This window comes from Antechinus flavipes, chromosome X (assembly GCF_016432865.1).
Source record: "Antechinus flavipes isolate AdamAnt ecotype Samford, QLD, Australia chromosome X, AdamAnt_v2, whole genome shotgun sequence".
NCBI classification, from domain to species: Eukaryota; Metazoa; Chordata; class Mammalia; order Dasyuromorphia; family Dasyuridae; genus Antechinus; species Antechinus flavipes.
Window position 1 is genome coordinate 85,791,478 of NC_067404.1, and position 26,714 is coordinate 85,818,191.

At 56.7% G+C, this 26,714-nt stretch overlaps 3 protein-coding genes across 5 annotated transcripts; 2 read left to right on the top strand and 1 right to left on the bottom strand.

The window, feature by feature from the left end:
* Positions 1 to 2,404: 2,404 nt before the first annotated feature.
* Positions 2,405 to 8,007, top strand: TSR2 (TSR2 ribosome maturation factor). Of its 3 annotated transcripts, XR_007949178.1 has the most exons (6): positions 2,414 to 2,610; positions 2,824 to 2,914; positions 3,011 to 3,102; positions 3,518 to 3,727; positions 5,074 to 5,210; positions 7,488 to 7,582. XR_007949178.1 is itself a non-coding variant. In XM_051969314.1 (5 exons), exons 1-5 carry the CDS (start codon positions 2,530 to 2,532, stop codon positions 3,923 to 3,925), a joined length of 579 nt encoding a protein of 192 aa, XP_051825274.1. In that variant the 5' UTR covers positions 2,405 to 2,529; the 3' UTR covers positions 3,926 to 4,076. The 3 variants fall into 3 exon arrangements, 2 of the variants coding, with proteins under 2 accessions (XP_051825274.1, XP_051825273.1); XM_051969314.1 differs by lacking the exons at positions 5,074 to 5,210; positions 7,488 to 7,582 and adding an exon at positions 3,821 to 4,076 and having other exon boundaries at positions 2,405 to 2,610; XM_051969313.1 differs by lacking the exon at positions 5,074 to 5,210 and having other exon boundaries at positions 2,453 to 2,610; positions 7,488 to 8,007.
* A 935-nt stretch (positions 8,008 to 8,942) lies between these two features.
* Positions 8,943 to 24,027, bottom strand: FGD1 (FYVE, RhoGEF and PH domain containing 1). Its single transcript, XM_051969312.1, has 18 exons — positions 23,873 to 24,027; positions 16,367 to 16,495; positions 16,068 to 16,245; positions 15,516 to 15,909; positions 15,296 to 15,385; positions 14,703 to 14,851; positions 14,267 to 14,423; positions 14,034 to 14,172; positions 13,739 to 13,797; positions 13,491 to 13,637; positions 13,301 to 13,393; positions 13,099 to 13,178; positions 12,635 to 12,665; positions 11,909 to 12,010; positions 11,412 to 11,537; positions 11,018 to 11,179; positions 10,770 to 10,913; positions 8,943 to 10,239 (listed from the first exon to the last, which is right to left on the bottom strand). Exons 1-18 carry the CDS (start codon positions 23,976 to 23,978, stop codon positions 9,925 to 9,927), a joined length of 2,601 nt encoding a protein of 866 aa, XP_051825272.1. The 5' UTR covers positions 23,979 to 24,027; the 3' UTR covers positions 8,943 to 9,924.
* A 231-nt stretch (positions 24,028 to 24,258) lies between these two features.
* Positions 24,259 to 26,355, top strand: LOC127543179 (uncharacterized). The gene is made up of 4 exons (XM_051969195.1): positions 24,259 to 24,383; positions 24,620 to 24,897; positions 25,413 to 25,474; positions 26,129 to 26,355. Exons 1-4 carry the CDS (start codon positions 24,259 to 24,261, stop codon positions 26,276 to 26,278), a joined length of 615 nt encoding a protein of 204 aa, XP_051825155.1. The 3' UTR covers positions 26,279 to 26,355.
* The last annotated feature ends 359 nt before the right edge of the window (positions 26,356 to 26,714 follow it).

Genomic DNA, 26,714 nt, shown 5'->3' on the forward strand with positions numbered 1-26,714 from the left:
AATACCCATAGATATGACAGAGATGGAGAAAGATAAACAGGTCGAGACAAGACAAATACATGGAGTGTGATAGGAAGAGAAAGAAAAGATGGAGAGAGAGATTCCCCCAGAAGATCAGATCACCAGAAGACACAGGAGGGAACCTTTCAGTGACACCAAATAAAAAGAATCCATCAAGGTTTCCTGCCTTTTTGAATGCCTGTTTTTGGCAGCAGACAATTCTCCAAATGAGTGATTTGAGGGTAAATCTGTGGTCACTTTAGAGGGGGAAAAAAAGATCAGGAGCCCCCAAATGACACTGAAACGAGAATACATCTCAGGGAATTCTTTGAAGTTACCTCAAATGGACTGACAATCTCAAATCTATTTCCAGGGGGGAAATGGTGTGCACCCCCTAGATGACGCCGCACCTTGTCCCTTTTCGAAAAGTGTGAGCCCATCTCTGCCAAGGAGGTGCTCGTCAGTTTTTGCTCACGTCTCAGGGGCTGGGTCTCCCAAGGTGGGAATTAGTGGGGAAGCTGGACATGCCCAGTGTTTTTTCCTTCTGAGCTTTGGGATCTGACATCATTGTCTGGGAGGGGGGGGAGGATTTGGCAGCTGATTGTGGAATGTAAAACCAAACAACTGGAGGGAAGCAATTAGGCCTGGCGGCATATTCCCTCTGGTTTGCTCTGGTTTTCCTGCAGGTGTCCCAGGGAGGTCTCTCATCCTTAAGACAGCTTGACGGACAGCTCACACAGTTCAAGCCTCGTGGCTAGTGCCAGTTTCTCAGCCCTGGTCTGAATTGCTGAATGAAGCCCTTTGAATTCCCTCGAACCGGTCTGGATTCTAAAGCAAAGCTTCTCGAGTTATGGGTCATAAGCCCCTGTGGGCTTGCACACTTATGTGTGTAAATCAATGGGGGGGTTTTCAAATTTATGACTTATTATCCCTAAATGTTTGATTTGTATACCTGTATACCTATGGATGCTTTAAAAAATCTCATGTGAAAAGGGCTTTTGAATGGAAAAAGTTTAAGAAGCACGCAGAAGATGCAGCAGTCCGATTAATATTCTGGGCTTTCTATTGTGGGTATCTGGCATCCATGAGATAAGGCTGACAGGTAATAACTGGGGGGCAAAATAGGCCCTAATTTAAAGAGACGGATAGAGGGAATGATGGAAAGGACTTAGGGACAGAGAGAAGTAGTCACAGACGGACTGGGGGGGGGGGGCACAGAAAGACAAAAATCCATCAATTGATCGGTAAATATTAAGTGCCTACTATGTGCAGGAACTGTCCTAAGCAAATGAGGCAAAAGTCTCTCAAGGAGCTCATATTCTAATGGGGGAGACGAACAAACAAGGTACAAGAGAAATAGAAAATAATTAAGAGAGGGAAGACCCTAGAATTAGAAGGGGTGGGGAGAGGTTTCCTGAAGAAAAGGAGATTTTAGCCGGGTAGAAATGAGGAGAGTATTCCACAGGCAGGGGGCCAGCTGGAGAAAACGTCCAAGGCAAGAGGTAGAAGTTCTTGTTTGAGGACTAGCCAGGAGGAAGATGGCCCTGGATGGAAGAGTGATGGAAGAGAGGCAGGGGTAAGAACACTTGAAAGGAAGAAGGGAGCAGCTTATGAAAGGCTGGAACGCCAGAAATGATTTTGTATTTGATCCCGGAGGAAATAGGGAGCCACTGGCGTTTATCTTTTGAGTGGGAAGGGGGCAGCTAACACAGTCAGACCTGTACTTTGGGAAGATCGAGTCGACAACTGAATCGAAGATGAACTGGAGTGGGGAGAGACCCGAGGCCCTCAGATTCTCCAATACCTATTACAATAGTCTAGATCTGAAGTGATGGAGGACAATGTCGGGGGCGGGGGGGCGAGATTCCCCGAGGAAGGCATGGAAGCCGAGCGGGCAGAGCAAAGGAGGTGGAATGAGCCCCCAAAGAACCCAGCGTGGAAAGCCGAGCAGAAAAAGACGAGCTGGGGGATGGGCAGGCGGCCTCCTTTCTGGAGCCGGGGCCGCGGATGCTTTGCCGGAAGCTTTTCCCGATCCGCCCCCCCTCCCCCTCAGTTGATTTAACCCCCCCACCCCCACCCCCTCCTTGCTCTTGCCTGGAATTGCCTTCCCCATCAGACTGGGAGTTCCTTGAGGGTTGGGACTGGCTTTTGCCCTTCTTGATCTCCCCAGCGTGTATTTAGTATAGTGCCCGGCACGTAGTAGGCACTTAATGCTTTTATTGACTGACTGTAAGAATAGGAGAGAACGTCAAGAAGACGGCCGGAAAAAAAAAAAAAAAAACCCAAAACGGACGGGGAGGGTCGAATGGGGTCGGGTCAGGTCGGGTCGGGTCAGATGGGATGGGGGAGGAGCCGTAGCCTCGATCCCGAAGGAAAACGACGGCCAAGGGCTAGCTTCGCGTGCGCGCGCAGACGCAGGGGGCGGAGCCGGGTCGGGATTGGCTGGCCCTCGCGACCAGCCCCTACGCGTGCGTGTTATGCAGGTGCCTCCCCGTGCTCTTGTGACTGGCTGAGGCGGCGAGGTAGGAGATGGCGGCGTCCGCGGAACAGGCGCGGGCTTTATTCGGCGTCGGCGTTCGGGCGGTGCTGGAGGCTTGGCCGGCGCTGCAGGTGAGGGCGACGGAGAGGGAAGGAAACTTTGAGCATCTTCCTGCCCCAGACCGAGTGAGGCGGCTCCGAGCCGGGAGAAGGGAGGGAGCGAGCGAGCGTGAGGGGCCCGGAAGTGGGGGGGGGGAAGAGAGTGAGCCTGAGGGGTCCGGAAGCCAGGGGGAGGCTCTCCTCCCCCCATCCCCCTGCGGGAGTTCGCAGTCTCTTCTCTCGCAGATTGCGGTGGAGAACAGCTTCGGGGGAGTCCACAGCCGCGAGAAAGCCCTGTGGCTAGGGGGAGTGGTCGAGGACTATTTCTTACAGAACGGTGAGTCTAGTACGGGGAAGGGGCAGGATCCCCGAGTGGCTGGAGGCCTGGGCAGAACCTAAATGGGGCCTTTGCCTGGGGTCAATCCCTTCCCAGCCGACCTGGAGCAGGAGGAGGTGGAGGACTTCCTGTCGGACATCATGAGCACCGAATTTGATACTCTGATAGAAGATGGAAGCCTGCCGCAGGTCAGCTCCCCCCAAGTCACCAGATGATTCTGGCGCTGAGGCCCAGCTCTGGTGGTGTCGGCCCCGCTCCCCCTTGCCTTCCCCGGGTGTTAGGGTAACCGAGCTTGGCCTCTCGACTCTCATCAAAATTGTTCAGATCTCCCCGTTTCCAGTCCGTCCTCATTAAAGTGATTCAAATAAAATCCCCTTTGTTCAGCCTTGGAGGCCTAGGCCATCCCTTCCAGCATATTCCCTGATTTCCATCTCCCCTTCCACAGACCTTGGATTCAAACCCAGTTTAACTTCACAAGCTGCTTAGGAAGCCTTCCTTCCTAACTCAAAAATATCAAAACTGATTCCCTTTGTCTCCCTTCCGGCCTCTGACCTTAAATGAGGGTTCAAAAAGAATACCTGTGGTGGGGGTGGGGTCTACCAGGTGAGCCAGCAGCTCCAGACTATGTTCAGATACTGCCAGAGAGGTGAGGAGACTTTGCTGAGACAGTTCATCACTCAGCTGGGCCAGAAACAAATGGAAGTCAGAGCCACAGCCACAACCACAGCCACGGAGGTCCAGGCAATCGACCAGACCAAAGATGCAGTCTCAGACAAGGAGGGAAGAATAGATGGGGGAGCTGAAGAGATGGAGGTGAGGAGGAGAGGGGTTGGGTTGGCTAGGCCACAAGTAGGAGATCTCTCCTCAACCTGATTATAAAATAACTGACATTTCTGATTGACTCAGGACCCCGGCATTCTATGCCACCCAGATCTTTTTGATCCGGACTCCCTCCCAACTCGGTCATCTGGACAATTCCCTGGTGCTGGGTTTTCTTTTCTGTTAAATTAGGGATTAGAGTAGATGATTTCTAAGGATCCTTCCAGTTCATAGACCAACCAGTACTGCCAAGGACTGAATATAGAAATGAATGTGCCACCGATTGAGGAAACGTACACATTAACATCACTTGCAATAAATTGTATTTTTTACCGGTTAAACATTTTCTCAAGTTGTGCTTTAATCTGGTTGTGCGTGAGCTGTGGACCTCTGATGGAAACAGATTGTAGAGAAACGCATTTAGCCAGCGTCAGCGCAAAAGTAAATTCCCGGAATGCTCGAAAGAGCGTTGACTAGTTGACTAGAACTAACTATAGCTAGCATTTTGCACGAAGGCTTGAAGTATATGAAGAAAGCACATTTCCCTGGTGAAGTCGGTGCCATTACTATTCCCAATTTTATAGGTAAGGAAACTGAAGCTGAGAGGTTATGACTTGCCCATGGCCATTCACGTAGCTAGTAAGTGTCTGAAGTGGCATGTGAACTTTGACCTTCCGATTCTTGTCCAAAGCTCTATCTGCTACATTACTTGCTTATGAGAGGGTTATCGATGATTACTTTTTGAATGTATTCATTAAACCAGATCCAAACCCACCCAGGCTGTCCTGTCATCTCATGAGCATTTCTCCATCTCTTCTGTAAGAATAGTCCTCAGTCAAATGCTTTCAGGAAATCTCAAGAAACTACGTGCATTATTCCCATGATCTATTATTGTCTTAACCCCAGCAGAAAAGCAATGAGGGTAGTTTGTTTTTTTTATGTTAAGGTTGGGCTCTGTAAACATCTGTAAGAAAGCCAGCCTGGATTGTCCTAAGTTTCTATTGCTGCTTTCTTGAATTATTGAGTGTTGCTATTCCAGGCTCTTAGGTACAACTCAGCCCCAGAATCCGTAAGATTTTAGTATTCCCACAGAGGATTGATTGAAAATAAAACGTTTCACTGCCTTCCTCTAAGTTCTTGACTTGGTGCGTCTAAGCAACCGTCGATGAATTCTAGCAGTCAGCCTGATGGAAACCTCTATGGGTTCTGAGGGACAGAACTACAGGCTTGTGTTTGGTCTGGTGTTTCTGTCCTGGTTATTCCCCTGTAGGTCTTAGACTGGACCTGGGGGTCATCACCCACACAGCCACAGCTCACTTCTATACTTCCTTCTTTCCCAGGATGCAGGCAAGGGCCCAGGGCCACTCTTATGTCCTGGAATGCCCTCCTAGGCCTAGTTCTCCTCATGCCATTCTGCATTTATGACCTGGAATTGAGTAGCTACCAGTTGGCACCTGTTCCTGCATCCCTTCAGGAGGTCAGTTCCTTCTCTTTGGGTCTGGTGCACAGCATTGATTCTTTTTCAGTCCCTGCCTCGGAAAGCTCTGAGGCCCACTCCTGGCAAGACCCCCATCTCCAGTGTCTACAGAAATATCTGTCTCTATAGGCTGATCTGGAAAAATGATTTGCTGTGATTTGTATTTTCTTGGTTTCCCCAGTCTGGACTCAATTTCGGGCATTTTCTGGATCTTTGTGGAAGAGTTGGTGAGGTAGAGCTCTGCCATCAGACTCCGCCTCTACCAAAGCTCTTTCTGGTCACTGTTTCCTCCTCTAGATTTTTAGTAATCCTGATAACCCTTTGAAGAAGATCTACAATTTTGCCAGGAATTGAGCTCAAACCCATTGATTTGTTCACGCACTTCATCTCTTAGCATCTTTAGAAAGTTGGACCTTCTCGAGTCTCCTGGTGCTTCTTCCATCGTTCAGGACCTGCTCACAGTCACCAGTTCATTGCTCTCCGTGGCTCAGCACGGGTCTGGTCTTATGCCATCAATTTTTAGACTTAGCTCTGATCAGAGAGAACATCAACGAGACCTGAGTTCAAATCCCAGCCTGAGACAATAGCTGGACAAGTCATTCTTAGCCACCGCCTGACTCACTTTCCTCAAATGTAAAACATAGGGATGCTGATAATAGCACCTACTTCACTGAGTGGTGGTGAGGATCAAACAAGATATTTGCAAAAGTTGTTTAGCTTAGTGCTTGGTGCACAGTAGGCCTTTAGTAATGCTTGTTCACGCCTTTATTGTGGCCCTATCACATGCCTGAATCTTGGTTTGGCCTTCTCTTCACCCCGTAATCATCTCCCACTCCCATCCCCTGCCATTTCACTCTTAATTTTCTCTCCTCTCTGACTCTTGGCAATTTCAACTCATTCTTAGCTTTCTTGGCCGCTTGGCACCTTGCGTGTTTTTGTGTTTTCCTTTCTCATCCTTGCCCTTGATGTTGTCATCTCTTATTTCTTATGAGTTTCTTGGTCCTTGACATCAGTCTCTTTAGAGATTTTTCTTCATCAGAGCTGAGTCCCATCTCTAAGAAGCAAATTTCCCAAACATTATTTTAGTTTAGATTATTCCCCCCTCCTCCAACCCTCAATCCTTGGAATCTGTTCTGCTGGAAGTGAGGGGTGGAGGAGGGGGACACACCTGTTGGGCCATCCAGCAAGCTCAGGAGGGAACGGTCATTTGGTTTTCATCATTTTTACTTGAATCCATTTATCCCTCTAGGTTAAAATAAAATCCATAACTAGTTTCTTTCATTATTTCCTCTTTTAGTGGAAATGATTACCAAAACAAGTTCCCAAACTGGTGCTGCTTTGCTTTGAAGATGCTTAGCTGATAGTAGCAGGTAGTACCCTGGGCCAAGCCTCTGAGGCCTTTTCTCCTTTAGCAGAGAGACCACATTCTGTTCCCACACTGCTTTGCTGTTCTGCATCCTAATATTTTCTTGAAGTATTCCTTCCCTTCCTCCTCCGGCCCCCCACCCCCGAACATCTTCATAAATACTGCAGTTTTTTCCACCCTCAGGCTAACCTGTCTCTATCCAGAGCTCACTTGGTTGTACCTCCCTTCTCTTCCATCCTTTTTCCCCTTCTCTTGCTTTCCCCTCCCTCCCAAGTCACTGGGTGGATGATGTGTATAGCAGTCCTGTGTTCAGTGACAGTCATGAGGTCAGCTTGGCCTCCTGTCAGGATCCCGCTTGCTCATGACCCCAACTTTGTGCCTTTCTTTCTTGACAAGTGGGGACATAGCTCCTATCCGTGGTTCCTTCTGCGGATTTATTTTCTGTGAAGACAGCTTTCGGTTGCTGTTTGTCCTCCAGTTGTCTTCATAGAGCTGTGTGGATAGAGGGCTTTTTGCTCCTTTTTGAATTTAAAGTGGTTTTCAAATCCATTATGCAGCACTCCTACCCATTTTATTTAGAGCAGTCCTTGTTAGCTATACATTAGGGCTAGTTGGGAGCCTGCCACCTACCATCTACCATACCTGTTTATAAGCCATGGTCCCAAAATTTGAAGCTGCTTACTTCCCTAGGTTTGTTTCTCTCCCCTTCTCTCCTCAGTTTGAGTGGAAATAGCACCTGTGGGCCTAAAGCATCTGATTTCTGTGTTCTCGGCTTCCTCCTCTTCACAATGTCATTTGTCCCCACAGAATCACCAGAAGGGGAGCGGTCCTTTGGCACGTTACCAGTGTATGTGGGCGGTTGCGGGCTTATTCATGAGTCTCTTAAGCCTCTGTCCTTTGTTTTCCTCTAGGTGACTGAAAGTAGGGAGTCTCCTGCCCTGCCTTATGGTTCCCAGGCTGGTCCGTCAGCTACCACTAGCCTGACTACTGTTGGGCCTGAAGCTGCTGAAGATGGTTGGATTGTCATCCGAAGGAAAAAGAAGTGAGAGCCTAACTTTTTCCTAGTGGGCTAGGCCTGGCCTTCCACATGTGCTCCGGGACCTCTCAGGGAAGAGTATCTCCTGAGCCTTTCGCTCGATCCGGGACATTCCTTGCACAGCTGTGAAACTGGCCTAGAGCACCCAGAGGGGCCCCCAGTCCATGCAGAATCTCTCCTTGAGAGTATTGCTTGTCTGGTTCTGACATTTACCAGTGTCAGGTGTTCTTTGGCAAATCACCTGACTTCTGGGCCCGTTTCCTTACCTGTAAAATGGGGACAAAAATGACTTCCCGAGATGGGAGGAATAGACATTGACTTTGTTCTGCTTCTCAGAAGCTGGGGGAAGGAGACGGGAATGGGGACGTGAAGAAATGAAGCATGGAGTTTTCCCAGCCTATGTTCATCCCTGTTTTTCCCCCTTCTATTCCCCACCTCGTAACACCTGCTCCCGAATTAGTCTGCTAGAAAGAGTGCTGAGTGATGTAATAGAAGGGCCACCTCTAGTCCCCACTCAAGAAGCAGAGATCTCTTTTTCCCTCAGGTGATCTCCACCCTAATTTCATTCCCTTCCTCTCCCTAGTCTACTCTCACCTCAACTAAAGTAACTTCAAAACTTGTTTCTTCCTTGTCCACTCCATCCTCCACACAGTTGCCCAAGTAATCCTTCCAGGGAGCTTGGGTTATTGTCCCACCTGTACTCTAATTGAGTGATTCCCTCTTCCTTCTACGATGAACTCAACTGCTCAGCCTGGCCTTTGAGCCAATTCCCCCCCCCCCCCCAAAAAAAAAAAAAAATCTCTTTCCCATTGGTCCCCTATACTTGGAATCCTCTCCTCACTTCACTTTAGCCTCTGTCCAGAACCTCCAAGCTGCCCTTTCTCATGTTGCCAGGCTGGGTGCTCAGTCTTGGTCTTAGAAAGTTCGAGGCTTTATGTAGCTTAAGCTGCTAATTGGGTTTGTAGGGTTGCTGGGAACCAAGCTGGAAGAGGGCTTTCTTTGTATCCTTGGTACTTAGCACACAGTGTCTGAGAAATGCTTTCTGATTTGTTTGAGAACTGGTCTTCCAGGTTTGGAAGGCTTCCAAGGAGGAGGCTCCAAGCTCTCCAGGCAACAGCACATTGTCTGGGAGAGCGATTCCGATTTCTAGGAACTTCCCCCCTCCCCCCCATCTGCAGCTTTGGAACTTCCACACCCACAGCTCTCCTCTCCATCTGCCTTCCCTTTAGTCTCCAGTTCTGCTCTAGGTTACTAGGCTCCTGGCCTCCCTCAGACAGATGAACACATGGTAATCAGGCCCCTCAGACAGACGAACACACAGTAATCGGGCTTCCTTGGAACTGCAACCAAAACTGTATTTTTCCATTAAAACAAAAAACATCAGACTATCTCCTTCTGCTAGTCCCCCAAAAGCCCCGCTGTTGCCTGGTGTAGTGGTCCTGCCACTCGGGGGAAACAGGAGATGCTCAAATGCCTTCCAGTCCTAGCTGCATGAGAGGAAAGGGAAGGGCTGTTCAAAGTAGGCTTTCCTCCCACTTCAGTTTTATGGAGATGAAAATGAGACCAAGGAAGGACTTGGAAGTCCCAGAACTCGGAATCATCTGGAAGAGACTTTGGAGTCCCTGGCCCAGCCGACTCCATCGGGTTATAGATGAAGGGATTGAGGCTCAGAGAAAAACTGGGAATTCAGATCTGAGACTGTTAGTGCAGGACAGAACCTTAGAAACCATCTGTTCCAAACCCTTGTGTAAGAGAAACGGGTCCAGAAATGGGAAGGGGGATGATGGTGCTCATCACATCTGGGACGGGTGGGGGGAGCCCAGGGTCTGCCTATGAAATGGACTTTCTCAAAGCCATTTAGTTCTCCCCAGCACCTATTTTATAGATGGCAAAATGGAGGCCTGGAGAGAAGAGGCTTCAGACCTCAAGAGTGTAAAAGCCGGGGGAACGTTTTGAGAAGGAGAAAAGCCCAGATGCCCAGACTTAGCACCACGTGTCAGAATTGGAGGGGACCTTGGAGAGTCAGCCAGCTCACCCATTTTACAAATGGTGAAACAGGCGTGGGGCATGCAGCCTGCCCAAAGTCACAGCACAGCTGAGGCCTTTTACATAGGGGTGTAGGGGATGGGGAGGGCAGGTTTTGGTTTACTTACCACCCCGCCCCAAGTGAAAAACATGAGGTTGGAAATTACAAAAAAACAAACCCCTCACATTTGGCTAAAATGTCAAAAGAGCGAACCCCATAAGAGGATCAAAAGTGGCCACGATCTGGAGTTCAAGTAACAAGGGGTGAGCAGCTTACCCAGGGGTGCTCAGCCCTGGGGGCCCTGCTTGGAGGTGGAAAGAGGGCCTTCCGGCTCTGGGCCTGCTGCTATTGCAGAGGCTGCTGCTTCCTCCTCCTCTTGGGACTCGAGGATGGAGGGGCCCGCCTGGAGCTCATCCCCCCTCCCAGCTCGGGCCAACACATCCATCCACCGCCTCTGAAGTTCCTCAGTCTCTGGGCTGAAGTACCAGGCCAGGTGACTTTGGGTGATCTTGAAGACATGGCGCCTCTCCTTGTGCTCGTTGGCCTCTGGGGCCCCCACCTCAAAGCCAATAAGGGGCAGGCTGCGCTGGGCCTTCACGTCCTGGGCAGGACAGATTGGCTCTGTGACTGTGGTCTTGGTGGAGCTCCCGCCCTTCCCTATCCCCAGCCTCCCTCTGGTTCAAGATGGTGCGGAGGAGTTGCTGGAGATGGTCCCTGTCCCCTGAAGCCCGTTTTCCCACGCTGCCCCTAAAGATTCCTTGTTTATCCTTTCTGTGGTTAAGTGGAAGCCCAGTTCTCGTTGGGAAGCATTCAACCTGTGTCCCCTGTGTGCTTCCTCCATCCACCCCCACTCTCTTAGGCCGCAGAAAAAAAAGATAGGAAGAGAGGGGAATACGAGAGACCGGAGGGAAAAGAGGAAGGATGAAGAGGAGGAAGGGCAAAAAGTAAGAAAGAGGTGGGTGCTGACAAAGGGGGAACACTTTCCCCCCAGTCTCGGAGGGAGAAACAGACCGTCCAGGGGAAGAAGAGCTCCGAACCCCCATGGAGTTAAAGTGCTCTGCTTATGACTACCCAGAAAAAGGAAGATGGGTGTTGGGCCAGGGGAAGGGAGTGGGGAGAAGACAGTCTCACCTGAGGGGCTCCATAGATGTAGAGGACAAGGGGCTCACTCTCAGGGACCACAAACCAGGCCTTATGCCAGCCTTTGGCACCTTTCTCCATGTAGTGCATGAAGCTGCAAACGAGGCTGTTCTCAGCAGCCACAGATGCCTGTTTCTAGGCCAGGAAGGAAGCCGGGGTTAGGGTTAGGGATCTGGGTCGGAACCCGAAGGAACGGCCCAGCTGGCCCCCTTCCTTGGGGCCAAAGACAGAAGGCTCACCTCTAGGATAGAGCGCCTCCGTTGGGGTGTGTTCTGCCCTGGGATTGGGCTGGGTCCCTGGGCCCCACGCAAGGCAGTGTAGCAATCCAGGCACACGCGATTGGAGCGGTTGTTGTCGTAGACCAATCGGGCCCTGAACTCTGAGCACTTGCCGCACACCACCTGGGAGGTGGGCCGGGAGAGACCAGTGGTCAGGACCCTCAGCCTGCTTCAAGGAAGCCAATGTGGGGGCGGGGGGGGGGGCAGCCCAGGGGAGGGCAGGTTTTGAAAGGAAGAAAAAAGGAAATGTGAGAAGAGGGAAGCCAGAAGCTCGAGAGGGTTAGGGGGCACCAGCCTTGACAGTCTGGGGGGAGATTGGGGAGCCTGAGCCATGGCAGGCCCGTCCCATACTCACGTGGCCACAGGCTTTACAGTGGTGCCTCCGTTTGGTGATAGGGTTGAAGGGCTCCTGGCAGCACATGCACATTGTCACTTCCTTCTCTCGGATGGGTGTCGGGGCCCGCTTCCCAAGGTCCACATTCTGGGGAGAACCCCGGCCCCAGTGACCAGTGACTTGGGAGAGCCAGTGGGCTCTCCGCTCCATGTACAGTGACCCTCCCACACTGTCATCTCAGCCTCTTACTCGATCTCACCAAATAGAGATGGGAGTTCTGAGCCTGACATTTGAGGCTCTCTGGAGTATGACTCCAGTCTCCATCTCCTAGGCTGCGAATCTGACCCCCGAACGTGACTTGCCCCACCCCGGGCCTTCCTCCTGTGTCACTGTGGGCCAACCCCAAGCCCGGGAAGAACTCACTGGGTGGCTTTGGTCAATATGTTGCCTATGTGGGCCTGGGACAAAGGGAGAGGAGGGGTTCGGCAGAAGAGCAGCAAGTCCCCGCTTCCAATTACCGGTGAGCTGGGGGGGGTCTCATCCTCCTCTCGGTGGGCTGAGTTAAACAGTCTGAAGGTCTCCAGGGTGCGCTCATGCTTCATGAGGGTGGCATGGATAGCCTGGCGAGGGGGATTAGAGCTCAGAGGTAAGAGGGAGTGGGGAAGAGATCCTCCCAGAAAGGGACCGGGGATGTGGAAGGAGACTTCTTTCTTATGGGAACTGAGCTGCCGCTCCCACTCCCAAACCCCCGCCTTCTCTCTGCCTCTGGAGAGGAGAAGGCTGAGGAAGCACAGCCAGGAGAGGGGCTTTGCCCAGTCACAACCGGGATCAGGGCCTGGATTTCTGGGAATGGAAAGCGCTTCAGGGCAGGAAATAAAAGCACCCTAGGCTGTAAGCCAGGGGAGCCAGGAGCCTGCCTTGGTCCTGTTGGTGACCTGCTGTGGGATCCTGACACCTACCTCTCTAGGCCTTAATTTCCCCATTTCTAGAATGATGGGATGAATACTGCACATGGTGTCCATTGGTTTGGCTTGTGGCCAAGGAGAGTTGGGGTAGGGGGGGAAGGACAGGAATTACAAGAAGGGCTCATGACCTGGACAGCTTCCTGTGGCCTCCCTCCCCTTGCCCCTTTCCCCTCTGATTTCTCCCGTTCTCGTAATGCTGTCGAGGACTGACAGTTGCCTGGGCTCGACCAAGCTTGGACCCAGCTGCCGGGAGCCAGAGCCGCCCAGGGATCTCATTACCTGAATCCAGTCCTTCTTCTCTTCCTCAGTCCTGAAAAAAAATAGGAAAAAGCTCATTGCAGTAAGAGCGAGGGACAATCTGCCCACCTGCTGAAGTTGCAGCGTAGGTAGATGTCGCTGGCCAGGCTGCTTCTCTCGCCATTAAACCACCCGGCTTCTGTGTGCCCAGTTTTGCCAGGGGGGTGGGGAGGTGGGGAGATGGAACAGGGAAAAAGAACACTGCCCGCCTCTGGCGTGGAGGCTGGGACTTCTTGGAGAGGGAGAGCTGGGCTCGGGAGACTCGTCCATCCCGCCCCCGAGCTGCTTCACAAAACGAGAGGGACCATGCAGACCTTCGGGGAGTGGAGCCATCTACTTCGTGGAGAAAGGCCGGCCAGGAGCGGCCAAGCCTTTGCCAGCCCTTTCTCCCATCGGGAGCTGAGAAAAGCCGTTGTGGACTTGCCCATCCCGGGGTGAGGAAGTACCTGGCCTGCAGCTCCAAAGAACGCTGTTTCCCGGACACCAGGAAGGTTCGGGGCAGGTTCAGGTTAGAACTTTCCTTCAGCTAGTGGAAGACATGGAGAATGTCACGGTAACCCTACCCTGGCTCTATCAATCATCCGTCTAACCGTCCGTCTGTGTGGCCTCCCCGATACCGAATCCGATCCCGAAGCCTACCGGACCTACCTCGAGGCCATCCACATCGATGCAGGCTCGCACGCTGAACTTCTGGCCCAGGAGTCGAAGCTTGGGGACACAGTACAGTAAGCGGTCGTTGAACTGGGAGGCGAAGAGAGGAAGCATGTAGGGGAAGAATGGGATGAAGGAGTGGAACTTCTTTGGACCCCAACCTCCTGCTGGGCCCTGCTACCCTTACCAGGATGAGGTACCGATCCTGAGTGGTTCCATTCTTGGCAGACAGCTTGAGGATGTGGCCCTCCTTGATGAGCTCATTTGCGGGACTGACGATGTCCTCCTCCCCTCCCAGCAACTCATAGACCTTCAGGAGTTTGTGCATTCTCTCCTGGGGAGATAGAGCGGCCAGGCCGACCGGGGTGAGGCTTCGGCCCCGAACACGCGCCTACCCCCCTCCCAGCTCAGGCTGGGGGACCCACAGAGCCTCACCATCTTGCGTATGGCAGCATTGGAATGCTCGGCTGCGGTAGCAATCAATTCCAAGGATTCTGGGAGACACAAAACAGTAGCTTCAGATAGGGGTGAACCGCTCTGGGGCCAGAGATGCTTTCACCAAGAAGTTGGGAGTAGAGACTGATCCCTGAATCTCTTCCACCCCCCCATCCATCCATCTATCTATTCCTTCCAGAAATCCAACCATGTAGCCACTCAGCACCCAGTGATCTCTCTGGAAGAGAAATGCCCTGCACAGTGGGCCCCGCCACCCCCTGGCCGGGACACTCACTCTCCGCATCCTTGCTGTCTGGGGAGCCATGAGGAAGCTTGAGTAGGTAGTCTTTCAGCAACAGCTCATAGCGGGGAATGCGCTGCACGGGTTCCAGCATGTGGTGCTGCAGGGTGAGGTTCCCACAGGCCTCCTCTTTCTGGGGAGAGGGGGCCAGGCTGGGCTCAGTCAGGACCCCATGGTGTGGCAGCTCTAGACTGAGAACCTGGGAGAGATCCCCCTCCCCGCCTCACCTGCACTTCATGGATGATGACCTTGAAAGGGGCCGAGCGCTCTGTCCACGTGTTCACCAGCTCTACGGCCCTGTCGAAGTTCTTGACGTACTCACCATACATCTTCAAGAACGGTGCCAGCTTCTGCAGGATGTCCCCAATCCGAGGGTATCGGTCCCTTTGTGGGGGGCGGTAGGAAAGAGGAAGGTTAGGGATACCCCTTCTCCTCCCCGTTTTGAGGACTGGCCTTGGCCTTAATCGGCAAATTGGCCCGCCTCGGTTTCTTGATTCTGGAAACTAGAAGCCCACCAAGCCTCCCGCCCCCCCCCAAACACTCTACGGGAAGGAACCGAGGCCAAGGGAATGACTTTGGGACAAAGCTGGGGGAGGAGCCGTGCCGCCTGAGACCGTGCAGAGCAGCCTTCGGAAACCTAGTGCCCGACGCAACCGCCCTCACCACTCCTCCATGCGCTTCTCGAGTTCCGGCAGCAGAAACTGCTGGTGGAAACAGTAGATGGAGCAGATGTTGGAGAAGATGCCGTGGACCACGTCAGCGGGGAAGGAACTTCGAGTTCGGGCTTCCTCTAACAGCCGGGCACAGAACACCTGGAGGGGTAGAGGCGGAGCTGTACCAGGGGCTGGGGAGTGCCCTCTGTGACCTGGCGGCTCAGGCGGGGAGGTTACGGGGATGGCGGCGGGATGCTGGAGTTGGTGTTAGAAACAACGGGGGCAATGGAGAAAGGGCTCTGGAGTCTGGGTTGGTCTCAGCCTTTGGCCTTTGCTGCAGTGATTAGTGGTCTGGACCTACAGCTACGATTCCAAGGAAGCTTGGGATTTGCCTTCGGGGTTGGGGGGCTAGCTTCATTCGGAAGGGCCAGGGTTGGAATCAGGATGCGCTCTCCTGGGGTTTGCTTCACGGCCTTGGGTTTGAAGCAGGACTGCCAGCGGTGGCAAGACTTCCCTCAGGAGCTCCCTCTGCTGAGAGGTGGAGGCTTGGGAGCCTCAGGAGCAGATGGTGCCCCCGAGGGGGCAGTGCTAGAGGGGCGCTACCTGGTCCAGGAGGTGCAGGCGTGACACATAAGCCTTTTCGGTCTGCAGGAGTTCGTTGGCAATGTGAAACACCTTCTGCTGAACTGTGAGCTGTGGAGAGGACCCAGTGGGGGACATGAGGGCAACCCCACCCATAATCTCCCAGCCTCCCAGCTGGGGAGCCACAGACTAGGGGCCCCATTGTCCTGGCCCGCGTTTTCCTACGGGCTCCCCTACCTACCTCTGAAGAATCCTGCCTCTCCATTCTGGGCCTGGGCAGCCCCTCTCTCCCCTCATCTTCATCTTCCTCCTCTTCCTCATCCAGGTCACTATCTGCCTCTGGGGGCCCCTGTGGGGGCTGCAGAGGAGCCACAGGGAGCGGGCCCCCAGGGGGCCCTGGGGTGGCCTCAGCACCCCCCTCGCCGCCGCCACCGCCACCCCCGGTGGTGTTGGAAAAGCAGGTCTCCTCGCCGGCGGAGGGTGAGCTGATGCTTCCGATGCCACTGTCTCGGTTGGGCACCTTCTCCCCCGGAGCGGACAGGAGGGGGCAAGGGGAGCCCTCTCTGGAGTCTGGCCCCATCGTCAGCTCCGAGGGCACAAACCCCCCCGCCTCGGGTGCCAGGATGGCGGGCTCTCTGGAGGGGGGAAGATCCATGGCTGAGAGCGGAGTCAGAGCCCTCCCGCTTCTGCTCCCACATCACGCCCTGAGTCCACCCCCCCAGTACTTCCTGTCCCAGCCTCTCCAAAGCCCCACCCTTGCCCCTCTGCTTCTCCAGCCCGGGTACCCTCTCACCTCTCAAACCTCTCGATCAGGGAGGACACAGCTGAGCCCCCTGCAGCTGCCTCAGCCCGAGGCTGCAACGCCCTGGTCAGCCTGGGGTCTGCGGGGAGTGGGCGGGAGGGAGGCGGAGGGATGGGTTCCAGCAGGGGGGCCAGCCGAGACCCCAGGAGGTGGGCCGGTTTGGGGGGCACTGAAAGACAAATTGGAGCGGGCACTTGGCAGACCCTCTCCTGTGGGAAGCCCTCCCCACTCCCCCTCATTACTCTTTCTCTTACCTCCTCATCCCCCTCCCACCTCCCAAACATACTCACCCTGAGGCTTGGGCCCTGGGGCCCTCTTGGAAGGGGAGGGTTTCAGACCAGGGGTATCTCCAGACCTTCCCTGGGGGGCGGGTTCCAAGGAGAGACTCTTGACCAACAGCCGTGGCCCTGGGAGCAGCCCTGGGAATAACACAAACGTGGGGAGGGTGCCATGGAGCCCGGGCCAAGCTACAGACCCGGGCGGGCATAGGCTGTGCTCCTGAGGAGGTGCAGCCCACCGCCAACTGCCTCGGGGGCACCTTCCCCATCGGGGGAGGGTCTCTGTCTCCTGTTGAATGAGGGTCACGGCCCAGTGGGTGCCAGAATCCTAAGGGCCTGGGCTGCCAGGAGGATCACAAGGGCCCTGCCACTCACTCCATTGCCCCCTTATGTCCTCTGCTAAGGGACAGCAGGCAGAGATTCAGCTCCCAGGGTGCCCTATTTCAGCTCCTATCCAAGGGGGGCAGAGTGGATGGGACAGGGTCAGCTGCATCTGGGACGGAGGGATGTGGTCAACCGCAGGCCTGATTTGGGAACGAGAGGGATGACCTGTTCTGGGGAGAAAGAGAGAAGGGGGGTGGGGGAAAAGGGACAGAGCTGAGAATGACCTGAGGAAGGGCCCGGGGAGACAAAGATGGCAGAGAAAAAGGCAAGCGGTCTTAAGGCAGGAGGGAGCCATGGTAGTTTCTTGAGCAGAAGGGTTGAGTTTCAGCACAGAAGCTGCCGAGGTCCTCCCTTGACCACTGAGGGAGTGTTGAGTCATGCCCCAATTCCGGAGCTGATGTTTTAGTACAAGAGCCTATGGCCTGGTGAGGCTGGGCCCCCATACACTGTGGGAGCTCCAAGAGGACACCAGATTCTTCTGATACCCTGAGGAGGTCAAGCTGGGAGTGTGTGTGTGTGTGTGTGTGTGTGTGTGTGTGTGTGTGTGTGTGTGTGTGATATCTTCCCCCATCCCATGCCCTGCCCCTAAGAGCTGGTAAGATGATGGAACAAAATCCAAGGCTTTAAGAAAGCTGGGGCTGCTCAGAAGTGCCAGCTTTGGGCTCTTGGGCCTCGGTTTCCGATCCTGCTGACAAAACTTTCAGATGTGGAATCAACTATCCACCAGTTAGCATTTATTAAGCGCCAGCTGTATGCGATGCATTGTACTAAGGGCTTCCGGAGGCCCTTCACTACTACTCAGGATGCCGAGTGCATGTGAGGGTGACTGTGCCATCCTCATGGGGGAAAGTGGAGAGATTGAACCCCACGGTTCCTATCTCTGGCCCTTCCCGGACAGCCAGGTAAACAGGGGCTGTCTTTACTCCCATTTTACAAACGAGGCCACGTACAGTCTGGTCAATGGGAACGCATAAAAATAACCTCCCCTCAAACAGAAGCACTCCCCTATCCCCAAAGGCACCCTGGAGCACCGGGACAGGCCGTTGGACTGGGAGGGTGCAGGGGCAGCCACCCACACTCAGGCCTCGACCTCCCCCGACTTCGCCCCTTGAGAAGTCCCTGAGAGCCAGCGGCCGAGATAAGAGCTGGAGCCACGAGCTGGTTTAGGAGCCGCCGTGCTGGGCGCTGGACTGGTTTTTTACCGGGTCACTTCATTTGATAGCCCAGGGGAAGAAGCGGGCGCGCCACAGAAAGGCGTTCTCGGCCGGGTGGCCGAAGACCACTGACCTAACTCTGAGGTGGGCTGGGGGGAATGGGGGCCTAGGAAGGCGTGCCGCCCATGGCCGCTGGTGAAGGGAAGAGGCCGGCCCCCGTAGCATCAGGGCAAGCAAATTCGAATCTAATGCCCCCGGACTCAGTAAAGCCCTCCTGTGACCCCTAGGGTGGAAAAACATGCACGCGCCAGTAGTGGAGGTGGTCTGGGTCACCAACTGGCCACCAGAGAGGGAAGGAGGTGGGGCAGAGAGAGAAAGAGAAAGGGAGGAGGAAGAGAGAAGACAGTGGACTGCAGCAGGAGCATTTGTGGGGGCTCACTCTGTGCCCCCACTGTGCTAAAGGACACACAGGTGTTCAAAACCCAGGCCACAGTGGGGAGGGTTGGGGGGAGTGGCCCAGGGCTCGGCTTCTCTCTGAAGATCAGGGCTGTGGTCTCATGACTCCCCGAAGTCTGGAGTGAGTCGCCCTTAGTGCCTATTGCCAAACTGGGGGAGCTTGAGCTGGTGCCTAAGGGAGGTTTGGGCAGGGAGGGGGGTGCCACAGGACCCCACCCCTAAGGGATCACAGCCTGTCCTCCACTTGGGCCTTCTCTTTTCCATCTTGGTCAAAAAATTCAGCGAGCCTCAATTTCCTGGGCCTGCCGATGCCCTCTGCTTGTCTTTGCCCCGGCCCACACCAGCTGGGAAGCCAGGACTGGAAGCCGGTGGGCCCTGCTGCCTTCTATGGCCTCTCAAGCCAGGATGGCCTCCTCTGCTCAAGAAGGCCCAGTCCCTGGGGGTTCTGGTCCAGCTGGCCTCTCCCTAGGCCTGTGATGGGCCCTGGAGGGGAACGACAGTGGGATTTGGCGCCTTTTCCTCATTTGCCCTCACGAAGGCTGACTCTGGGCCTGGGGGCTCCTTTCTTTCTTCAGAACCGGGCCTCAAACCCAAACCAGTGTGATTGGAACGGGCCGCCCACAGGTCCTTGGCCAAGGTCACTGGGTGCTGACTGACTCGGGCAAACCTTCCCCTCCCGTGGCATTCCTTCATTTACTTATTTCTTTAGATCTCTGGGACTTAGCTAGAGAGCAGATCCCTTGCCTCAGGGGCACCGAATGGGGCAGGCAAACTCAGCCCTGTTGAAGCATCTGGGGCTATCTTGATGTCTCTAGCCATTGGCCCCAGATGGCTCTGAGGGGGAAATGAGGCAGGACACCCCGCCCTCCCTCGTTTGCGTGTCACCGCCCTGAGGTCCTGGACAGAACAAACCCAAGCACCCACTACATCCTCGCTCGGTGACCGAGCTTTGGAGACCCCAGATCCAGTGGGGAGCGAAGCCTTTCGGCCCCATGCGACAAGGGGGGAACCGGAGTGACCTTCCCCAGCGGGGCCGGTGGCTCCCTAGACCCAAAGGCACACGCGTGTCCAGCCCCGTCCCCGCCCTGATGTGGTGAATGGCACCTCCGGGAGCTTCCGCCATTCTCCTGGGGCGAGCGTGCGGGGCCGGAGGCTGCGTTAGGTGAGCTTGGAGCTTCATCCCCGGCAGGAGGGTCTGCCCGCCCGAACCCCGGTCCCGAGTGACAGGTGTTTCCTTCCCCCGCCAGGGCCCCTCGGCCCCACCAGGCAAACATCTGGCCAACTTCAGCTCCACATCTGTCTAAAGCATTAGGGAAAGTGGGGCTGGTGACTCAGACCTTGGGAACTTAAAGGTACAGGGTCCCTTTTCCTGGAGGCTCTGCAAGGAGCCTCAGCCAGCCTTGGCAGCCCGCCAGCTCTCTCCCCGCTCTCCCCTCTCCCCAACGTTCCACGGGGAGACTGGGCCTGCACACCTCTACTTTCTGTAATTGGAGGCCCAGACCCAGACAGAGACCGGCTCCCCAGGAGGGAAATCTGAGAGTCTGATTTACTTTCCAGATAGGGGCTTCTGCAGACCCAAGAGCTCAGGCAGAGGACCGGCCCTCCCGGCCCTTCCCGGAGCGGGCACGCTCATCTCCTCTCACGCCCAGCTTGGACGGCCCCCGGCATCTGACTCTTCGCCGTCGCCTCTGATCCCGCACCCGCCGGGCTCCCCGACACCCGAGCTCCCTCGCGCCGCCGAGCCCTCGCCGGACGGCGGCTCTGATCGGACGACCCTTTGAGACCCAAATCCAGCCTTTCCTCGCTCACACAGGGCCTGAAAGCCCGCCACAATCTGGCCCTCTCTCCAGCCTTTTCCAACATTACTCAGCCTTCCGGCCAAACTGGCTCCTTCGCAGTTCCTCGAACCTGACACTCCACCTCCTGTCTCTTGGCCCTTGCCAGGCTGTTCCCCAACCCCCACCTCCCACCCCCAGCAGCCGAAATGCTCTCCCTCCTCGAGGCCTCACCTTCCCAGCTTACTCCCTGTCCCTCCCAGTACGCAGTAGGCACTTAAGAACTGTTCCAAGTGAACGGAACCCTAGACCTCACCTAGCCCAACTCCCTTGTGTTCCGGAGGGGCACCGTTAACGTTGTCTCATCGCTTCCTGAATTCTCGAACCCAACAAACCAACGAGTGCGCAGGGGTGGGATTCGGAAGTTTGTGGTGGCCTGAGGTGGCAAGGCTGGTGCTGCCCATTGGGTGTCCCAGCCTTTGTGCCAGGGCCGTTCTTGAGGACTGGCCTTGCCTCTTGCCGTCTCCCCCAAGATGTGGAGCCGAGAGCTCAGCGACCATGTGATCACTGGGAGATGGGAAGGTGAGGAGGCTGAGTGTAGCCCCAGCTCTGTCTCAGGCTGGCTTTGTGGTCTTGAGTCAGCCTTGGTTTCCCCCTCACAATCATAAGGGTGCCCCGAGTCTCTTCGCAGTCGCTCCGCCACCTTTCCAGGCCAACATCCTTCTCTTCAGGTACATGATCCAAGCCTCTTCCTTGGCCTCCTGCCTCCCCACTGCCACCAAAGTGATTCTCCCCTGCTCAATAAGTTCCTCTGGCTCCCTAGTACCTCTAGAATCCCAGACAGATGGCTCTAGTAGGCCCCACTAGGCCCCAGCTGCCCTTTGGGCAGCGGAGTCAAACTGTCCCCGGACACGAAGCCGGACTCCGGCCCACCTCAGGGGCCTTGGCCCCCTCGGATGGAGAACCTCCCGCCTTCCTTCTGGCCTCTCACCATCCCAAGTCTCTCTCAATAACCACCTTCTCTAGGAAACAAAGCCCTTTCTCCCTCCCCCCCCCCAATCCTGCCTCTACCAAGGAGCCAGCCTTATCCCCAGAGCTGACAGATTGGGGAACCGAGGCACACAGAGGGGAAATCAGTTCTGGACCCCTAACTACAAGGCAGACCTCTGGAGTGACCTTTTCCATTCACAGGCTGCCGACAAAAAGAGCTTCATTGTTGGGGGGAGGGGACAACTATTTACACATACCCCCCCTCCCTCCCCACCCGAGGAGAAGGAGGGTTCCTCCTGGGGAATGGTGGAGGTTGTCGCCATTAAAAGTTAGAATAAGATAGAGTGAGTCTCAGGGCTTCCTCAGTTTCCCTCATCTGTCATCTGGTCCCACTTCATCTGACTCAAGGGAAACTGGAGCAGCCCAAAGTGAGGAACTAAGGTTCTTCCCTGTGCACCAGAACTGGGAAAATTGTCTCCCCTGCCAAGTCACCTCTTCCTCCACACAGAGGCTTCAAGAGGGGGAGACCTGCAGAGTCTGGCCAAAGGAGGCGCCAGCCCCGCTCTAGGACGGCGGCCAGATCCGGGCTCTCTTCCCCAGCAGCCGGCGCCCGCTCAGTGCGGCTGTTGTCCTCATTAGGGGACGTTAGCGCTGGCTGGCCCTCATCCCCGCTCTGGCTCGGAGGACTGGCTGGCCACTCGCATGGATCTCAGCCTCAGTCACCTTCTCTGGAAAATGGGGAGAAATAGACACGCACGGGATGTGCCGTAGCACCCTGCAGGCTTCGGAGGGATCATTGTGGATCCTGAGCAGGCAGGGCCCGTCTCTGTGCCTCAGTTTCTCCTCTTCTACAAAAGGAGAGCCCTATCTAAGGGCCCTTCAAGCTCCCCACCTACCTCTGTTCTCCAAGGGGCCAGGTTGGAGCCCGAGCTTGCCCTTCGAGGCCCCTCCCCAGCAGGCCCGGGCCCTCTAGCCAGCTCCCCACTGCCGCCAAAGGGATTCTTCCCCACTCGGTGATTTCTACACCTCCCCACAGACTCTCTAGGCGGTACCCCCGGGATGCCCGGCTATCTGCCCCACCCCCAAGGCCTCGAGCGACCTTTTCCATTCATGGGGGTGGCCAACAAGAAGAGCTTCATCCTTGGGGGGAGCGAGTGTTTCGATCCAGAACCCCCCAAGGGGAAGGAGGATTCTCCCTAGGGAGGGGAGGAGGGCGAAGGGTTTCTCTGTTGAAAGAATAAGATAGAGTAACTCTCAGGGCTTCCTCAGTTTCCCTCATCTGGTCCCACTTCATCTGACTCAAGGGACACTGAAGCAGCCCAAAGTGGGGAAGGCCCTTAGGGGTCAAGGACTCTCCCAAGTGGGCAGGGTGAGGATCACTGGCCTAGAACTGGTGAGGGGCCCTGGAAGTCCCCTGAGTGCCGCCCTCCGCTTCGGAGATAAGGGTTATGGTCAGGGGGCTGATGGGGCCCAAGGGGCTGAGGCGGCTCCCCAGCCCTGCCTGCGCTCGATGCCGCTTCAAGGCTCGGCTTCACGCTGCCCCTGCTGCAAGAACCCCTGGACCCCGGGCCAAGCTGGCGCATCCCACCCCGCTTGCCACACCTCTCTGGTCCAGGCCGGGCTGGTGCCCCTGGGCAGCCAGGCCTTTGAGGCTACCTCAAGGAAAGTCCTCCTCACCAGCTCTCTCACCAGGCCTAGGGCCCGGGCAGGGCCAGTGCCGGGGGGAGCTCCGGCTTCCAGGCACCTCCTCAGCTTCCGGCCCACCAGACGAGAAGCAGAGATGGGGGTGCCGGGCTGGGTTGTGATGGGGGCCCCCGGGATCACGGGGTCTCTGAGCCAGGAAAGGCAGAATGTCTGGCTGTACAGTTCGAAGCCCTTCACAGAGGGGGCCCGAGGACCTTGGTACGCCAGGGCCGGGAGGGGGCCGCGCTCTGGGCTGAGCTCCCCGGCTCTCCCCGTTCAGAAGGCTCGCGGCCTCAGCTGGTTTCTCCATCATTCCCCCCTTCCCCCATGCCAGCACCAAGCCAGGCCAGGGTTCTTAACCGGCCCCCCTCCCTCGGCACGGTCCTTTTGAGACTTAAGGGCGCCGCACGTGGCGCGGCCCGGCCCCCAGTCTGGGAGACGCATCGTCAGCGGGGCCCCCAGCTGAACGACCGTCCGGCTGTGGCTGAGCAGGGGCAAAGGCCGTGGGGAGCGTGCCCCTCCCTGTTGCTGCTGGACCCTGGCTCCGTATCAGGAGCAGCTTAAAGGAGTTGCTTTTTGGGCTGCTGAGCTCATTGAACGTGTGGTCCACTCAAATCTCCAGCTCTTTTTCAGGAAAAGTGCAGCCGGGTTTGGGTGCCCCCCTGCTCTGGCTCTCCCTGGGTCCTGAAAGTTTTCTTTCCCCGGGATCCAAACCCCAATGACTGGCAGAGACCAAACCCTATGGCAACAGGCGTCCCCCAGGGGCCTCAGTTTCTTCCCCTGGAAAATGAAGGAGTTGGGGTTAGGTCCCCGAGGGCCTCAAAGTATCTAGGGATAACCTGGGGGAGAGGGAGAGAGAGACAGAGAAGAGCGCAGAGTGGGCCCCCCCACCCCCACCCCCACCCTGCCCGCTCACCCACCTGTCCTACTGTGTGCCCGTCTGCCCCGACCCCCGCCCCTCCACGTACCGCTCCCCGGAGCGGTTCCATTCTCGACTGTCCGGCCACCTGCTCGGCTGCCCCTTCAGGGCCCCCCCAGCCCGGCCCCGGCGCTCCCCCCGTGCCCAGCTCACTCACCAGGCCTGGGTTGGGCCCCCTCGATGTGGCAGGAGAATCGGCCGGGCCTTGGGGGCCGCGGGGGCCCTGGGCTCCCTGGGGGGGCGGCCCCTCCACTGCCCTGCATCCCGCTGCCGCCACCAGAGCCTGCTGCCCTCCTCCTCCTCTTCCTCCTCCTTCTCCTCTCCTCCTCCTGTCCTCCTCCTCCTCCTCCTTCTCCTCCTCCTCCTCCTCCTCCTCCTCCTTCTCTTCTCCCTCCTCTCCTCCTCCCGCCGCAGCTCCCGGCTCCCAAACCCCGGCGTCCCCAGTGCCCGGCCGCCCGCTAGGGCCGGCCTGCAGCCCCCGTGCACGGGGGGCGGGGGCTGCGGGGGACAGCGGCTGGGGTGTGGGGAGCCGCCGAGCCGGGCATGGCGGGGCCGGGCCTGGGGGAGGGGGCCGGGGCCGGGGCGCGACGTAGATCCGGGCGCGGCGGCTCCGGGGGGCGGCGCCCCCTCCCCGGTATCCGGGGAGGAAGCTGCCGGCGGCTGGCCCCGCAAGGGGCAGGGCCGCGGAGGCGGGCTCTTCGGGGGAAGGGGGCGCCTGCGCAGGGGCCCCGGGATTCCCCCAAACCCCAAGAGGCTCCCTCCCGGCCGAATCCGCAGAGGACGCGGTCCCTCCCTCCCCACCTCCGCCGATCGGCCCCTCCCCTTGCTTCCCGAGCCCCCCCCAATCGGTCCCTCCCCTTGTCTTCACCGCCCCCTCCCCATCGACCCCTCCTCTTGTTTCCAGGGCCCCCAGTCCGCCCCGCCCCCTACCTCCAAGCCCCCCCGCCGTCCCTCCCCCTGCCTCCAAGCCCCTCCCACAGTCCCTCCCCCCATTGGTGCCGCCCCCTGCCTCCAGCGGGGCGGGGGAAAAGGGGCTCCCAAGGACTCTGCTTCCACAGGTTCTCCAGTCCCGGACCCCCGCCCAGCCCAGCCCCCGCTCTGGTTCACACTTGTCTGCACACTCTGTGTCCCTGATCCTTGGTCACACAAAAGGCCGCTGGAAGGCTCTGGCCCCCGTCCCGGGTGTGTATCCGGGGGTGGGGGGCCAAAGAGCCGGCCTCCGTGGGGGTGGGAGAGGGCAAGTGTTCCTTTGTGTGTGTGTGTGCGCGCGCGCGCGCGCCTGTGTGTACGCGTGTGCCTGTGTGTGTGCGTGTGCCTGTGTGCGTGTGCGTGTGTGTGTGTCTGTGTGTGTGCGCCCGCATGCGTGTGCATCTTCGTCTGACTTGAGGCTGTGGGCATGCGGTGTGGGGCTGTTCCTTTCCTCCCAGTATCCCCGGATGTTCCCCGGGACTCCCCAACCGGGCTCCCTAAGACTTGGGTGGGTCCTCGCGATCCCGGGCAGACCAGCACTGCCCCCCATGTGCGGAGACCGGCTCCAGTAACTGAGTCAGGGCCCAGCGGGGTCAGAGAAATGAAGGCCGGAGCCGGAGGGGCCAGCTAGGGCAGGAGCAGGATGGCCTCCCCGCACCCAGAGGCCGGCCCCCCGGGCACCCCACCTGCTAGGGCCGCTCTCAGCGTTGCCCTCTGGCCTCTCGCAGGATCCAAGGCCCGTGTTGGGAGGAGCGGAGCAACAGGAGGTCTGCGACAGGCAACGCATTTAGTAAGTACCTACTGTGCGCCAGACCCTGGGTTGAGTGCTTTAAAGTCCTTGGGAACCGGGGTTCCCCATTTTACAGGGGAGGAGACCCAGGCAAACAACAGTGAAGCCATCAGGGACTCCCCCCTCTCAGAAGCCCCAGGAGTAATGGGAAGTCAAGTGTTTCCTGCCTCCAGGCCCAGCACTTTCTCCACTAGCACAGCCTCTGGCTGCAGACCCAGTCAGGAAACGGTGACTCCCAGGGCCCCAGTGCCCCCCCACGGCATCACTTTCTGAGAGTTGTCAGGAGCCGGGGCCATCTGGGAAGGAGCCAGTAGGAGTCAGGGCCTAGAAATGGGGTGTCCCACCCAAGTGTTCCCCAAGCACAAGTGATCCCGCTGGCCGAGTCCTGACCCCAGGCCGGAGACCACTGACAGCAAAGTGCCTGAGTACTTGGAAGGACCCTTGCCCAGAGGCCCCTGGAGCCCAGGGTGGGAAGGGGCGAGAAGCAGGGCCAGCTGAGGCGATTTCCAGCCCTGTGCTCTCCAGGGCCCCTGGGCCTCGGTGGCCCACCTCAGCTTCGTGGGGCATGCTCAGAACCCGGTGGGTGCCTGGCACCTAGGCTCCTAATCAGGCAAACAGCAGCTCAACCAGGCTGTCATCTGGTGGCCATTTCAGGGATTGCAAATACGAGCCAATTCAAACTGGACCATTACCTCAGTGTCCCCTGGCCACAGCTGGGAGCCCTGGCCGGTTAAGGAAGGCACCGCTCAAGCCATGACAAAAGGTCCCATGGGCAAAGCGCTTCAGGTTTGCACAGAAACTTAAACTTCACCTATATAGTGTGGGGCCTGCCCAGACCCTGAGCTTGCCTTCCTGGGGGGGGGGGGGTCCTCTTAATAAAATCTTTGGGCCTCAAACCCAGCGTTTCCTGTTGTGACATCAGAGTTTGGCAAATGTCTCGCACTCTAAAACCGTGGCAGTGTGGTCTGTGCCCTTCCCTCCTGTGAAGGACAGGCTAAGAGAACCCTGGTGGGAAGTCCAACTTCATGGGAGCAGAGATGGGCACACTCAAGGCCAGGCCAGCCTTCCTGGCGGCCACGTGCCAACTGGGCCAATGCTGAGCGACAAGGTCTCCAACAAAAGGAGGGGATGACAGAGGACACAGTTTGATGGGCATTCTTGAAGTTTCCTACATCCCTTTCTTAAGTCTAGATAATCGAACAGTAAATCAAGCCTTGATTTTTACTATCTACCTTTCCTC